The sequence below is a fragment of the Hyperolius riggenbachi genome, chromosome 6, assembly GCF_040937935.1.
Source record: "Hyperolius riggenbachi isolate aHypRig1 chromosome 6, aHypRig1.pri, whole genome shotgun sequence".
Classification (NCBI taxonomy): Eukaryota; Metazoa; Chordata; class Amphibia; order Anura; family Hyperoliidae; genus Hyperolius; species Hyperolius riggenbachi.
This window is the reverse complement of record NC_090651.1, coordinates 142484245-142499271: the sequence shown is the minus strand read 5'-3', so window position 1 is coordinate 142499271 and position 15027 is coordinate 142484245. Positions and strand designations below refer to the sequence as shown.

Sequence of the window (15027 nt, the reverse complement as noted above, 5' to 3'; positions counted from 1 at the left end):
AATTTTATATGTATGCATTTGAAATTTACAGTAAGTTTATATTTATTTTTGCATTAGTTGTCCTTTAAAGAAATCACTATTTAGTATATAATTTTGCCATGTATTTTTTAGTGTAAGTCGTATTATTATTATTTAAAACACTAAACCATGTTTTTTAAAAAAATCATATACAGAGTTTTTTGAGCATTCTAAAATCTAAAACATGCAGAAAAAAGTAATGGTAGCCTTTAAAATGCTACATAGGTTGACGTTTTTTGGAAGCTTTGGGCAGGGTTCATGAAAACATAGGCAGTAGATTTGCTTTATGTTACTTTACTGAGTGTGATAATGTACATATGAACAGGATTACAGGCATTGCAAAGAGTAAGAGAACATCTCACATGTCCTTTTTCTGAAGGAAAAGTGAGTTACATGAATCTTTATTTAAAACAGTTTTCCCCAAAACAAGGAGGTCACATCACGCAATGCTGAATATGATATGATGACACTATTACAGCAATTTACAATCTGGCATCAACATGAATAGCAGCAAATGGATCTTCATCATTGTTGCTAATCTGGAAGCGAGCTTTGCCAGAGCCGTCCACGTAGATCTGTCTTCCAGTGCAGGAGGAACCCTCCTTTTGACCAGAGATGACGTCACAATAGGTACCAGATGGGAGACCGGTATACAGGGTAGCATCCATGTGCCTGCAAAACAAATGGTTTGAAATGCTATAAAAATGGAAATATAAATGTCAAGCTTTCATCTGCCTTTGCTATGCACTGAATATGAAAGACAACTGGTTGAAATTGAATGCTGACAAAACTGAGGTCCCTATTATCCAAGGCCAGTGTGTGGCATCAAAACAGCTGTTCTCTAAACCAACTCCAATGAGGATAGGGAAATCAGACATAAATAGCTATGACCTTGTGCACAGCCTTGGTGTGCTAATCAATGGGTAATTGAGCTTCAGAAACCAAATGCCGGCTGTAGCAAAAAAAATCCTACTTTCATCTGTGGAACATTGCAGAAATTAAACATCTCGTTAGCACAGTGGACCTTCCAACCTTTGTAACGCCTTTATCACATCATGGCTTGACTACTGCAATGCCCTCTATACAGGCCTTCGAAACAAGGACCTGTACCTCTTGCAATTGGTACAGAATTCTGCTGTTGCTAACAAACCAACCTCACCACTGTCACATTACACCGATTCTTTGCCCACTTCATTGGCTACCTGTAAAATGGAGGAGATTGGACTGTTGACATTCCAATCCCTATGCAATGTGGCCCTAACAAACCTTCTGAAACTTCACCAAACCTCTCACAACCTCAGCTCAGCAGGACAGATCAACTTGGTTACTCCCAGAGTGCACTTACAAAACCTTTGGAGCCAGACCTTTCTGTCATGCTGCCCCTACTCTTGTTACTCTCTACCACACCCAGTAAAGACAGCCCCTTCCGGGGAGCTATTCAAATCCAGACTGAAAAGCCGCCTGTTTAGCCTGATATTTATTTTGCGGACTTTACCAGTCAACCAATAATTGATCTGAGCCATGCTTATGCACTTTGAGTCCTATGGGAGAAAAGGGCTTTACAAATGTTGTTTGTAGTTGTTGTTAAAAAATCATTCATATTATATATTTAGTTCCTATTTAATTAATCCCTTTCTTTCCTTTTTATAAAACACATAACTTCTATATGGATATTATTTGTATAATTCATGCTTTATAGCATCGGAATAAAACCATAGAACAAAAATATGTACAGATTACTAATTGAATGACCTACCAGTCATCATTATTAAAGACAATGAAGCCTCTGTTTCCCCGACCAAATGCCACCTGATTGCTTCCATTATCCCACCAGTTGGAAAAGGGCTGACCATCCACTACATTACGGAAGATAGCCATGTTCCTATTTAGAAACAAAACATCATCATTAGAAAAAAAAGGAAATGAATGTAAAGTTTACAAAAATTAGGTAACTGAAAGTTTAAAGTAAACATGTACTTAATGCATGTTTCTAAAAGTCCCACACTTTTAACATCTTGAGATAATAGGGGCAATTACATGAGTATTGCTTGGGATGTCAGCAATTATAACATCATCCTTCTTAAAATTCTGTTTATTCATTCAATCTCTCTATCAGAATGTGTTCTCAGCAGTAACTCTAAAATTCAGAGACATTGGGTCTGTTTCACAAGTCTTTTCTTATGAATTCTCTTATTTTCACTTTCACCTATAGAAAACCCTTTAAATATCCAACCGGCAAAAAAACTACTAAAATAAGGTGAAAAATGTAATGTCAAAGTTAAGTTATTCATAAAAAAATGTCATAAAAAAAAATTTCAGTAATTTATTTTGCTTTTAAAGTTCTGAAAATATATAAGAGAAAATGAAAATAACCTAAGAGAAAAAGAACTCATGAGATAAGTTTTGTGAACGAATCCCATTATTTCTTATCAGTTCATTGTTGGCAGAGGGCAGATAAAGTTCCATGCTTTGAAAAGAGGATAGAACTTTTGAAAAGAGAAAGTAGTTATATCTCTTGAGTGGCTACTCATTTTGCACAGGATTTTCAGCAATGGTAACCTACAGATCTGTGAGTTCAGTCTGCTGAATGATTTTAAGAAGTTTTGCTCTAGTAAAAATGTATTTAAAAGATTTAAGATGCCATTTTTGGAGGGCAGCAATACTTTTATGTATATCAGATCATATAAACATGAGCTTAGTGTTTTCCAGGTGGATTAGTCTCTCCATACCGTAACAAAAGGGAAAAAATGTTTATTTAAAATAGCATATTTAATTTTCCAGTATAATGAGCTTTATTCTAATCTATAGGGCTTTACGTAGACTCATTCCTCTTCTCCTACTCTCTAGAGTAGTAAATGTTTCCCCTTAGTTACATTAGTTCTTTCAGTAAACCTTTAAATCTTGTTTTCCTTTGCATATAACATGCTTTGAAAGACTCCTAAAAAGTGTATTTCAACTTCTAAAAACACAGTGTATTGCTAAGTTTAGTTGAACTTACAAGGAGTGATCTATTTACATCCTCTGTTGATCTAATGAGCAGGCAGAGTGCAGTATCTATTGTTTTTGAAGATAACAAAACTGGTGTACATTTAAAGTAGCCACATGTTAAATTGGGCGCTGGGTGTTGTCCATAAGTACAATATCAATACATTTATATTACCAATATTCTATCGGCTTGCTTAATGCCTTACAGTAAACCCCCCAAGGAAACCCCAACCTACATGTTTGGTTAGTGTTAGGTGTTAACTTTTTAACCCTAACCTTTTTTCTCTAATTATTAACTCTATTTTATAATATCCCCTAACACTAAACTTTCTAACACTAATACTATGAAATCCAGCAAAGAGACTGAGCTCCAATACACTCGCCTTCCTAAAGCAGAAGTGCACTAGAATACCCCAAGATTAAAATGTAAAATCGCACATAGTGCTTAATACTGTATAAAACCCTATACTGTGTGCCACAATCAAATTGCACACCCCCTGGATGTGCCACCACCAGGGTGGAAATCTGCTAATCAACCGCTCTCCCCTCCATGTTTGCACTCACCAGAGGGCTGTTTGTTTCAGGTGTGTCACAAATATAGTAGACTCCATAGCCCGGACATCAACCGTTAATACCAAGAAGATTAGTTTATGCCACTTGCGGAAAGATTAAACAGGACAGGACACAATTTTGTGTGACTGAGCCGCGGACACAGCCTACTTGCCTCCTTCTCTGTCCTACTTCCGCAACCTCCTACGCACTCGAGCACATTATCAGTGTCAGCGTACCACCGAGCTCTTCCCTACGCGTTTCGTCATATGACATGTATGGTTTATCCTGGTGTACTTTTGCTTTGAGAAGGCAAGTGGATTTGAGCGCAGTCTCTATGCTGGATTTTATTATTGAACTTTAGAGCTGGATGACTCTTATTTAGATTGCAAATCCCTGTATACATATATATATATATACTTACGGTATTGTGTCCTGGAGGCTATATAGTAGCCAAGGCCCGACACCCATTAATATATCTATTGCTGATATCCAGTGGTGCCAATATCTGGAGCTCAGCTATACAAAAGCTAAGCTTTGGCACATCTGTTCCAGAGACTCAACTAACTTTTCTTTGGTTTGTCTTTTTGACACTTAACCTTTTTTTTTCCTATGACCCTTGTTGTTATCAAATATTTAATGAATATTCCTTGATGTATATCCAAACTACAGGGAGTGCAGAATTATTAGGCAAGTTGTATTTTTGAGGAATACTTTTATTATTGAACAACACCCATGTTCTCAATGAACCCAAAAAACTCATTGATATCAAAGCTGAATATTTTTGAAAGTAGTTTTTAGTTTGTTTTTAGTTTTAGCTATTTTAGGGGGATATCTGTGTGTGCAGATGACTATTACTGTGCATAATTATTAGGCAACTTAACAATTAACAAACATATACCCATTTCAATTATTTATTTTTACCAGTGAAACCAATATAACATCTCAACATTCACAAATATACATTTCTGACATTCAAAAACAAAACAAAAACAAATCAGTGACCAATATAGCCACCTTTCTTTGCAAGGACACTCAAAAGCCTGCCATCCATGGATTCTGTCAGTGTTTTGATCTGGTAGAAGAGATCAGCAGCACCACGTAGATGTATTCAAACTCTTTATTGCATAAAGATAGCGCCCAGGGACAGCGACAGACACCGTTTCGGAGCCAAGCTCCTTCCTCAAGCTGTATAGGCTCACTCAAAAGAGATAACAAACACAAAGGCATTTATATACAGTTTCAATAGGGTCACATGGTCCAAACAGATAACATCACAATACAAAAAAGCATGAATATCCAATCACAGGGCAAAGCATAATGAGAGGACCTGATGGGGAACAGATATGCAAATCAGCAGCCGTTATCACAGCATGATTTAAAAAGTGTCATATCCCTAATGGCCAATCAGCACTTACCAAGTCAGGAGGACCTGATGGGAAACCACAGCACTGTCATAACGCTCCTCCCAATCTCCCAGAGGGCAATGCGAGAAGCGTACTGCCGAAAAACGAAACGAATTACGCTTTTAAATTAAGCTGTGATAACGGCTGCTGATTTGCATATCTGTTCCCCATCAGGTCCTTTCATTATGCTTTGCCCTGTGATTGGATATTCATGCTTTTTTGTATTGTGATGTTATCTGATTGGTCCATGTGACCCTATTGAAACTGTATATAAATGCCTTTGTGTTTGTTATCTCTTTTGAGTGAGCCTATACAGCTTGAGGAAGGAGCTTGTCTCCGAAACAGCGTCTGTCGCTGTCCCTGGGCGCTATCTTTATGCAGTAAAGAGCTTGAATACATCTACGTGGTGCTGCTGATCTCTTCTTCCTATGCTTTGGGAGCTGCTGGACTACAGCGCCATATCAGCTTAGCATCATCAACATCATCCATGCGTAAAAGCGTCCAAACGACGCGTAAAAACGTACGCATAAAGTCAAATGCGGAACCATATAAAATAGCCGCTATGCCGAATGCAAAAATACGCAAACTGACGCGTAAAATGCATATAATGAAGAACATGCTAACAAAGTCAGCACCGTAAATCATCAAATGATGACCAAAAGCAAAAAATGCTAGTGCTGTGGTAAAGTAAGGCTGAGTGTGCCATAATAGATAACCACCCTTCTAGATAGATCTTTGTATTAGATGTAAAGAATACAATAACAATAAAGAGACCCACACATCAAAAAGCAGCAACCCACAGAATACTCAAAGTGTAACCCACAAGGGAAACACACATAGCTGGACTCGGCAGTCAGCACACCACCAACGCGGCATAGCAGACCGCACAAAAACATGTAAGGGCACAATATATCAATGAATCTTACACTCAATTAGAATATAAAAGTTTAAATGCAAAAAGAAAGGTCATAATCCCGGTTGAGACCGCCCCCTCCCAGGGTACCCAACCTCCTGATCCAACCCGCCTCCCGCCTAAGTAATTCCTTTTCCCTGTTTCCTCTAAAATGAATAGGAACCCCATCTACGACTTGCACACGGAGCTGTGGTATAGAGTGGCGGAACTGGGTGAAATGGGCCGAGACAGATTGGGACATATTCTTGGTCCTAATGGCCGATTTATGTGAGGAGATACGTTCACGCAGTCGCTGAGTGGTCTCTCCCACATATAATAGCCCACATGGGCATTTAAGTAAATAAACTACATATGAAGAATCACATGTATACAGACCACGTATGCTGAACGCAGTACCTTTGGACGGGTGCCTAAACTTATCTCCTGTAAAAATAAAGCCACACATATGACATCCTAAACATGGAAAGGTGCCACTTCGGCCACTCTGTACCACAGCTCGAGGAGTGCGGGCTCGAATCTTGTCCCTAACCGTAGGGGCTCGTTTGAAGGATAACAAAGGAGGAAATTTAAACTCAGGAACCTGAGGAAAAGCACTTTGCAAGAGGCCCCAATGCTGCCGTACAATGGACCCCAGCTTATAGCTGCAGGCATTGTACCTGGAAACAAAAGGGAGTCTCACTCCTCCATGGCGTCTTCTGGTGGGTCTATTGGATACCAGGGTGTGTTCAGGATACCCCCTTGACCTAAATCTGTCCCTTATTTCATTAAGACGAATCTCGCACTGGCCAGAATCCGACACAATCCTGGAGACTCTCTGCAATTGTCCACCAGGAATGTGTTCCCTAGTCGACCTGGGGTGGAAGCTAGAGAATTACAAAACAGAATTTCTATCTGTTGGTTTAACATACAGATCTGTCTGGAAACCACCGGGTCCCAAGACAACCTGAGTATCCAGGAAGGAAACACTCTTCGAGTCAAAGTGTGCTGTCAATCTAATGGGGGGGCATTTGCTCGAAAGCTCCTCAATAAATGAAGTAAGGGTCAACTGTGGCCCCCTCCAAACGCAAAAAATATCGTCAATGTACCTCCACCAACAAACCACATGTTGGCGGAAGTACATGCTAGTATAGGCGAATGCCTCTTCATAGAGGCCCATAAAAAGATTCGCGTAGGAGGGGGCCACGTTGGAATCCATTGCTGTCCCCCGTAATTGCTGATAGAAAACACCCTCGAACTCAAAGTAATTCTCCTCCAAGATAATCTTCAAGAGTGAAACTGCAAACTTTCTCTGTTCAACGGTCAGGTCAGACTGTGTCAAAAGATACCAATCGATACCCTCTACACCCCCATCATGTGGGATGGAGGTGTAGAGGCTCTCGACGTCTAATGTAACCAGCGCGAGATCCGTGCAATCAATATGAAGTTTACCCAACTTCTCCAAAAACATAGTGGTGTCTTTTAGATAAGAATCTAAAGACACAACAAAAGGCTGCAAAAGCTTGTCCAGACACTTAGCTAAAGGGACAAACACCAAACCTACCCCGGCCACAATGGCCGGAGTAGGTTCTTGTGAATTTTCGGTAGAGTATAGAATTTGGGGGTCGCAGGGTGGTCACAGTAGAGGAATTTCCTTAAATCTTCATCGATGGTACCCCTAATGTATGCATCATCAATAACGGGCCTAATGCGTGAACAAATCCTCCGAATGGGGTCACCACTTAATTTCTTATAGACTGAAGTATGGTCAAGCTGCGATAAAATCTCCTCTCTGTAATAACTAGTGTCCATGACCACCACTGCTCCCCCCTTATCCGCTGCCCGAACAGTGATATCAGAGTTCCTCTGTATAGAAGCCAGCGCATCCCTTTCAGAACGACTTAAATTTGATTTGATCTTCAAATGACCATTGTTAAAGTCCCACTCCATTGCCTTGATTCCATCCATCAATTTAGAAGCAAAGATATCGATAGTAGGGTGGCTGGGTGGAACAAAGGAACTCTTATTCGTAAGCTGATAGTCCCTCAATGAAAAGAGTCCTTCTCTTTCAATCCGATGTCGAGGTAAAAAAGAGTTAGTGGAGAAGAAGGCCTTCAATTTAATGCTTCGCAGGAAGCGATAGCATTCCTGTTCCATGAGGAAAAAATCCGGAAGGGTTGGTGGGGCAGAAACCCAAACCATGATTAAGGGAATGAAGTTTCTTCATTCGAGAGCACATGATGTTAAATATTGACAACTAATTTTTGCGTTGTCGATGATTCATTTTGTTGGTTTTGGGGACCTCCTTGTTGCTTCCGGCATCTTCGCATGTACCGTTTGCCCCCTCGTCGTTTTTTCGACGTGTAGTAGGTGAACTCTCGCCCCCAGAAGATACTGGGACATCCGATGATGCCTCACCGTTAGACGGAGCCGGGCCCTTAGGTTGGCCTGGTTTTCCTGGACGTCTTGGTCTTTGGAAGGGAGGTCTCCTTTTACGAGCACTTGGAGCCTTCTGCCAGGCATATACAAAGCCAGAGGAATAATCCATTCCGTCCCGCTGGAACTTCATACGTTTCCCCTCTTCACCTGTATTCAGGTAAGTGTCCATACGGAGTTGTAGTTGATCCTCATACTGAGTAAGCTCCTCAACAGGCAAAAGTTCCTCAAGGCTGGATTCGATCGTAGAGATCTTAGAATCGATCACTGGAAGCTCCTTGCGAATTCTCACCACAGTGTGTACCATGGCGTCAAAGGCCGATTTATTCCAAATATGTTCCCATCCAACACAGAAATCACCATCTCTAGGAAAGAGAAGTGGGGCCACATTTGCTCTCATCTGTCTTGGAATACGTCCACATCTGTGGTACTCGATGTCAATGCGCCGACGCTTCAGCTGTTCCAGTTCCCTTTTCAGGGGCTTAGGATCCAGTTTTTGTACTAAAGAGGTCTCACCAGCCGCCTCTGCCATAATCTGTGCCACATCCTCCTCAACCGCATAGGCAAGGGTGATGGCCGCCAGGTTGCGTTATCATGCTGTGATAATGGCTGCTGATTTGCACATCTGTTCCCCATCAGGTCCTTTCATTATGCTTTGCCCTGTGATTGGATATTCATGCTTTTTTGTATTGTGATGTTATCTGATTGGTCCATGTGACCCTATTGAAACTGTATATAAATGCCTTTGTGTTTGTTATCTCTTTTGAGTGAGCCTATACAGCTTGAGGAAGGAGCTTGTTTCCGAAACAGCGTCTGTCGCTGTCCCTGGGCGCTATCTTTATGCAATAAAGAGCTTGAATACATCTACGTGGTGCTGCTGATCTCTTCTACCTATGCTTTGGGAGCTGCTGGACTACAGCGCCATATCAGCTTAGCACACGGATACCCTCACCAGGGTGCCTATCGACTGTGGTGTAACAGTGTTTTGATCTGTTCACCATCAACATTGCGTGCAGCAGCAACCACAGCCTCCCAGACACTGTTCAGAGAGGTGTACTGTTTTCCCTCCTTTTAAATCTCACATTTTATGATGGACCACAGGTTCTCAATAGGGTTCAGATCTGGTGAACAAGTAGGCCATGTCATTAGTTTTTCTTCTTTTATACCCTTTCTTGCCAGCCACGCTGTGGAGTACTTGGACGCGTGTGATGGAGCATTGTCCTGCATGAAAATCATGTTTTTCTTGAAGGATGCAGACTTCTTCCTGTACCACTGCTTGAAGAAGGTGTCTTCCAGAAACTGGCAGTAGGACTAGGAGTTGAGCTTGACTCCATCCTCAACCCAAAAAGGCCCCACTAGCTCATCTTTGATGATACCAGCCCAAACCAGTACTCCACCTCCACTCTGCTGGCGTCTGAGTCGGACTGGAGCTCTCTGCCCTTTACCAATCCAGCCACGGGCCCATTCATCTGGCCCATCAAGACTCACTCTCATTTCATCAGTCCATAAAACCTTAGACAAATCAGTCTTGAGATATTTCTTGGCCCAGTCTTGACGTTTCAGCTTGTGTGTCTTGTTCAGTGGTGGTCGTCTTTCAGCCTTTCTTACCTTGGCCATGTCTCTGAGTATTGCACACCTTGTGCTTTTGGGCACTCCAGTGATGTTGCAGCTCTGAAATATGATCAAACTGGTGGCAAGTGGCATCTTGGCAGCTGCACACTTGACTTTTCTCAGTTCATGGGCAGTTATTTTGCGCCTTGGTTTTTCCCCACGCTTCTTGCGACCCTGTTGACTATTTTGAATGAAACGCTTGATTGTTCGATGATCACGCTTCAGAAGCTTTGCAATTTTAAGAGTGCTGCATCCCTCTGCAAGATATCTCACTATTTTTTGACTTTTCTGAGCCTGTCAAGTCCTTCTTTTGACCCATTTTGCCAAAGGAAAGGAAGTTGCCTAATAATTATGCACACCTGATATAGGGTGTTGATGTCATTAGACCACACCCCTTCTCATTACAGAGATGCACATCACCCAATATGCTTAATTGGTAGTAGGCTTTCAAGCCTATACAGCTTGGAGTAAGACAACATGCATAAAGAGGATGATGTGGTCAAAATATTAATTTGCCTAATAATTCTGCACTCCCTGTATATACAACTACTATACTGAACTGAATAGCAAAAAATCTTTCAATCTTGCACTGAGTCTCATTCATTGATGTAGAACAGTGAGAATGTTTATTAGTCAGATCAATGGTCCAATGGGAAGCCATAATAGGAAGTTTGATAAGATTCTTAGCTGACAATCTCACTACATCTTTCCACATATTTGATATTAGCAGGAGTCCAAACAATAACATTTTAGAATCTCCTGCCAGGGCTTGCCATTGGTCCATTAATCAGACCAACAAGAACCCTCAGAATGGAAGTGTTGTTACTGGTCAACAATAATGACCAATACAAAGCCCCAGCAGAAGATTCAAAGATGATTTTGCAGGGACTCCTATTGAGCTCATCAATATATTGGTGTGGATGGGAATTTAAGTGTCTTCAGTGAAGATTTAATGAAAACTTAGTAGATTGCAACGATTGTGAGAGATAATGAGACTTAGAACAAAGGGACAAAAGTAATTTCTTTGTCAAGGGCCTTTTTTAAAAAGATAATTTTTGAAGGTGTCATATGTACCTTACAACAATTAACTATTTGTGTGAATCTTTGAGGGGATGAACCACTTGTCCCGGAGATTTTTAGCAAGAATAAGAGGATTTCTGCCCCATTCTCACAGAATACCTCCCAACGTCAAGCGTTATGTAGGCTGGCATTGTACAGATGGGCTATAGCAGCCTGAATGGGAAAAAAATGTTCAAAAGGTTTGGTGTGGCACATTATTTCTTTATAATATTTATACTTATAATATGAACTTTGCCTGACTGCCCCCGCATTGCCAAATTCCATGCACACCTCCAGGACTTCTCAAGAGCTGCTCCAACACTATGCAACTCCCTACCTCCCCCCATTAGGGTTTCCCCCTCCTTTTACATCTTCAAAAAGGCCCTCAAAACCCATCTTTTCACTCTGGCCTACCCCCCTCACTAGTGCTCTAAACCCGTAGCTAAACTCTGGTCCCCTACCTTTCATGTCCCTACCTCTACCTCTATATTGTAAGCCTTCGAGGCAGGGTCCTCCTCCTTATGTCTCCTACCTGTTCATGCACCCCCATTACCCTACACCCATCCTATGGATCTGAGTGAACTCTTGAGTGAACTCGACTTGCCTAATCTCCATGCTTCTATCCAGTGACTGACTAAGCATTATCTTTCATTCGTACTGTGCTGCATGATCTGGTTTGCATGTACTCCTGTACTGTCTTATTACTGTACTAGGGACCTTAGACCGTTTAATAATGGGCTCTAGGTTTGTCACCACCGCCACCTGTCAGCGAGCATGGGCGCGTGCGCGCACGCCCGATGCGAGCGCACACGCCCACCCACTTGCCCAGCCGGGCCCCTAGCTGTCCTCCTCTTGTCTGAACAACGGCTGTCCCTGCGGTACATGCGCAGTAGTGCAAACGCAGGGACACACACACACACAGACATGGGACGCAGAGACACAGGGGTTTTATTAGGTAGGATGTCACCCCTAAATATTGTCTGTAACCTTAACGAATGGCCAGCCCTGCATAATATGTTGGCGCTTTATAAAAACAATAAATAAATAAATAATATTAAAAAAGGTTTAGTTAAAGTAAAGGAAGGTTAGAAAGAAAAAATAAGCATTTCAGCTCCACTGAGGTAAGTAGTGTTCTTCATATTCAGTGTGGAGTTTGACAAATAGTATTTGACAATCTGTAAAGCAGCCATTCCTTCTATTATTTAATGCTTCACTGATCCATTTTACTATCTGTTGTACTGTAAACTTTATGGCTAAGAAATATAAGCTTGTGTAAACTAGCTAAATAAAGATTTCTATCAGTACTCACTTGATCTGGCGCCATCTGTGCTCACAGACCCAATCATTACCACAAGTGGTATCTGCATTAATAGTCACTGGCTTTGTGGAACCATCAGAGTAACTTGGAGGTCCAATCCAGTCATTGACATCCTACCAAAGAAAGCGACCATTTAAAGGGAATTTATAGTAGAAACATAAATAAATAAATATGCATTATCTGTATATAATTTTGAATACTTAAAGAGCAAATACAATTTGCCATTTTTACCTTGTAGTTCACTTCAGAAGTCTCAGCAGAGGTAAACCGCCACGTCCCCGCCACAAAATGAGGGGTTTAGACCCCCCCAAATTACTGAGCAAACATCCACGACCATCTTGGTCATGGATCTTAGGGCAGAGCTTTCAGCTGCAGCTCTGTCTCTCCTGACGTCAATCACCGTGCGGATCTCCGCCTATCCCTGCCCCTCTCAGTGAAGGAAGAGTGAGAGGAGCGGGGAGAGGTGGCGATCAGCGGCGATTGACATCAGGAGAGGCAGAGATACCACAGAAAGCTCTGCCTCTTTCAGGAAGCGTCGGCCGGATTGCCTCCTGGAGGTTTGGGGGGTCTAAAGCCCTCGTTTTGCGCTGGGGATGTGGCGGTTTACCTCTGCTGAGATCTCTGAAGCGAAATACAAGGTAAAAATGGCAAATTTTATTCGCTTCAAAGTCTCTTTAACCTCCTTGCCGGTTATCCCGAGCTCAGCTCGGGGTAACCTGCGCAGGAGGATTTCTCAGGCCCCGCTGGGCCGATTTGCATAAATTTTTTTTCCTACACGCAGCTAGCACTTGGCTAGCTGCGTGTGGTACGCGATCGCCGCCGCTACCCGCCGATTTGCCGCTACCCGCCGAGCGCCCCCCCAGACCCCTGCGCAGCCTGGCCAATCAGTGCCAGGCAGCGCTGAGGGGTGGATCGGGATTCCCTCTGACATCCCGACGTCCATGATGTCGGTGACGTCATCCTGCCCCGTCGCCATGGCGACCGGGGAAGCCCTGCAGGAAATCCCGTTCTGAACGGGATTTCCTGCTTACTCTCATCGCCGGAGGCGATCGGAGTGGGTGGGGGGATGCTGCTTGTCAGCGGCTATCATGTAGCGAGCCCTGGGCTCGCTACATGATTTGAAAAAAAAATTTTTAAAAAAGTGCTGCGCTGCCTCCTTGCCAGCGGGAATTGAACCGGCCAGGAGGTTAAGGAAATAAAACTATGCATTCCCTTTATAGAATGTTCTAACAAATACAAATTTGAATTCAAATTAGTTTCCTCAGAATGCAGTGGCCCTTATTCAATTCATTTTTTCTCCTAGGTTTTTTCCTAGGAGATCATTTTTTATTTTATATTTAAAATAATTTTGAAGCACTCTGCAATTTAAAAAAAAAAGTACAAAAAGCAGAAGAAAAAGTACTGTCAAAATTATTCTGGGTATTTTCTTTCTTTCTGGTGGCTTAAAAGTCATTTCATTGATAAGGTTTTGAAAAGATATGGGAATAAGGTCCCATATATATATTACCTTTCCATTCTGCCAGTTCCTGTTCCATCTGAAGCTGGACATGATACGTGTAAAGCCATAAGGATGAGCGAGCATGAATCCAACAGCCATCTTGTAAGGACTGGAAAGAGACAGCTATATGAGAAACATACTGTACTGGGGCAAGACTGTACTGCAAGTAGAAATCTGTTTAGGGACATAGATCACTTATGTGAAACTATTTGTTATCTGTCCTTGCACTCACCCACACACTATATTTGCAACACACACACACACACACACACACACACACACACACACACACACACACACACACACACACACACACACACACACACACTCTCTTTTATACAGAAATCTTAGTCTTGAATTAGTTGTCAAACATACCGAGAATCCCAGAAGGTAAGGATGGAGGCTCCTCCAGCACCATGTCCTCGCTGGTTATCATGATTGTCAACAAAGACCAAGGCTCGGTCATTAGGCATAAATCCCCAGCCTTCTCCCCAGTTCCTAGAGAGAGACAAAAGCGACCATTGAATGAGTGTAACAGCTAAACACATCTACAGATTTTTATGGGCATTGTAAGTAATATATTAATGTTGAAATTGGATTATTTTTTAACATGCTACCACAAGGGGTCATCAATTTAAATTACCAACAATATTATGTTTTTAAGATTCTAAATAAAATTCTATTTTCATTTTACTTCAGATAAGACATCTTTTCTCCATTCCACTTGCGGATGACTGTACCAAGTTTGGCTCCATATTTAAATTCAGTTACACGGCCAATTCCAAAATATTCATTGGCAGAAATGGCTTCTCCCCCAAGATCAATGACCTGAAATGATATACAATGATGAACTTTATGATGATCACAAAGTAAAACCCTAATAAAGCAATATCAAGTTTGTCAATGGACTATGTAGTATTCTCAAAAGAACATATCTGTTGTATGTATCTAAAATGAATACAATTTCCACACATATATCCACTGTCACCTTAACAACAAGTAAGAGTTAACATGAAAATGAATATGTTGGGTTTAAAGCAAACCTAAAGCAAAAAAAACTCCTAAAACTTATGATATAATGAATTGTTAGTATAGCAGGATAATGAATTAGCAGCAAAGAAAATAGTCTCTTACTGTTATTTTCAGTTATATAGCTTCTTTTTTTTAACATTGCATCATTCTGTCATAGTTGCAGTTTACAAACCCCACTCTGTATTTTAAACTATAAAACAGAGTAGAGTTAATGACCCTTTGAAGT

General features: G+C 41.5%; 1 protein-coding gene across 1 annotated transcript in view; it reads right to left on the bottom strand.

Annotated features, from left to right (window-relative positions):
* Positions 1–296: 296 nt before the first annotated feature.
* The window catches only part of LOC137522568 (pancreatic alpha-amylase-like), a 27968-nt gene continuing 13237 nt past the window's right edge, over positions 297–15027 (bottom strand). Inside the window, exons 5-10 of the mRNA XM_068242651.1 lie at positions 14464–14597; positions 14145–14267; positions 13779–13878; positions 12263–12384; positions 1775–1900; positions 297–690 (exon numbers count right to left, since the gene is read on the bottom strand). Coding sequence (XP_068098752.1) covers positions 501–690; positions 1775–1900; positions 12263–12384; positions 13779–13878; positions 14145–14267; positions 14464–14597 — 795 coding nt within the window. The 3' untranslated portion in view covers positions 297–500. The remainder of the gene's footprint in view (positions 691–1774; positions 1901–12262; positions 12385–13778; positions 13879–14144; positions 14268–14463; positions 14598–15027) is intronic.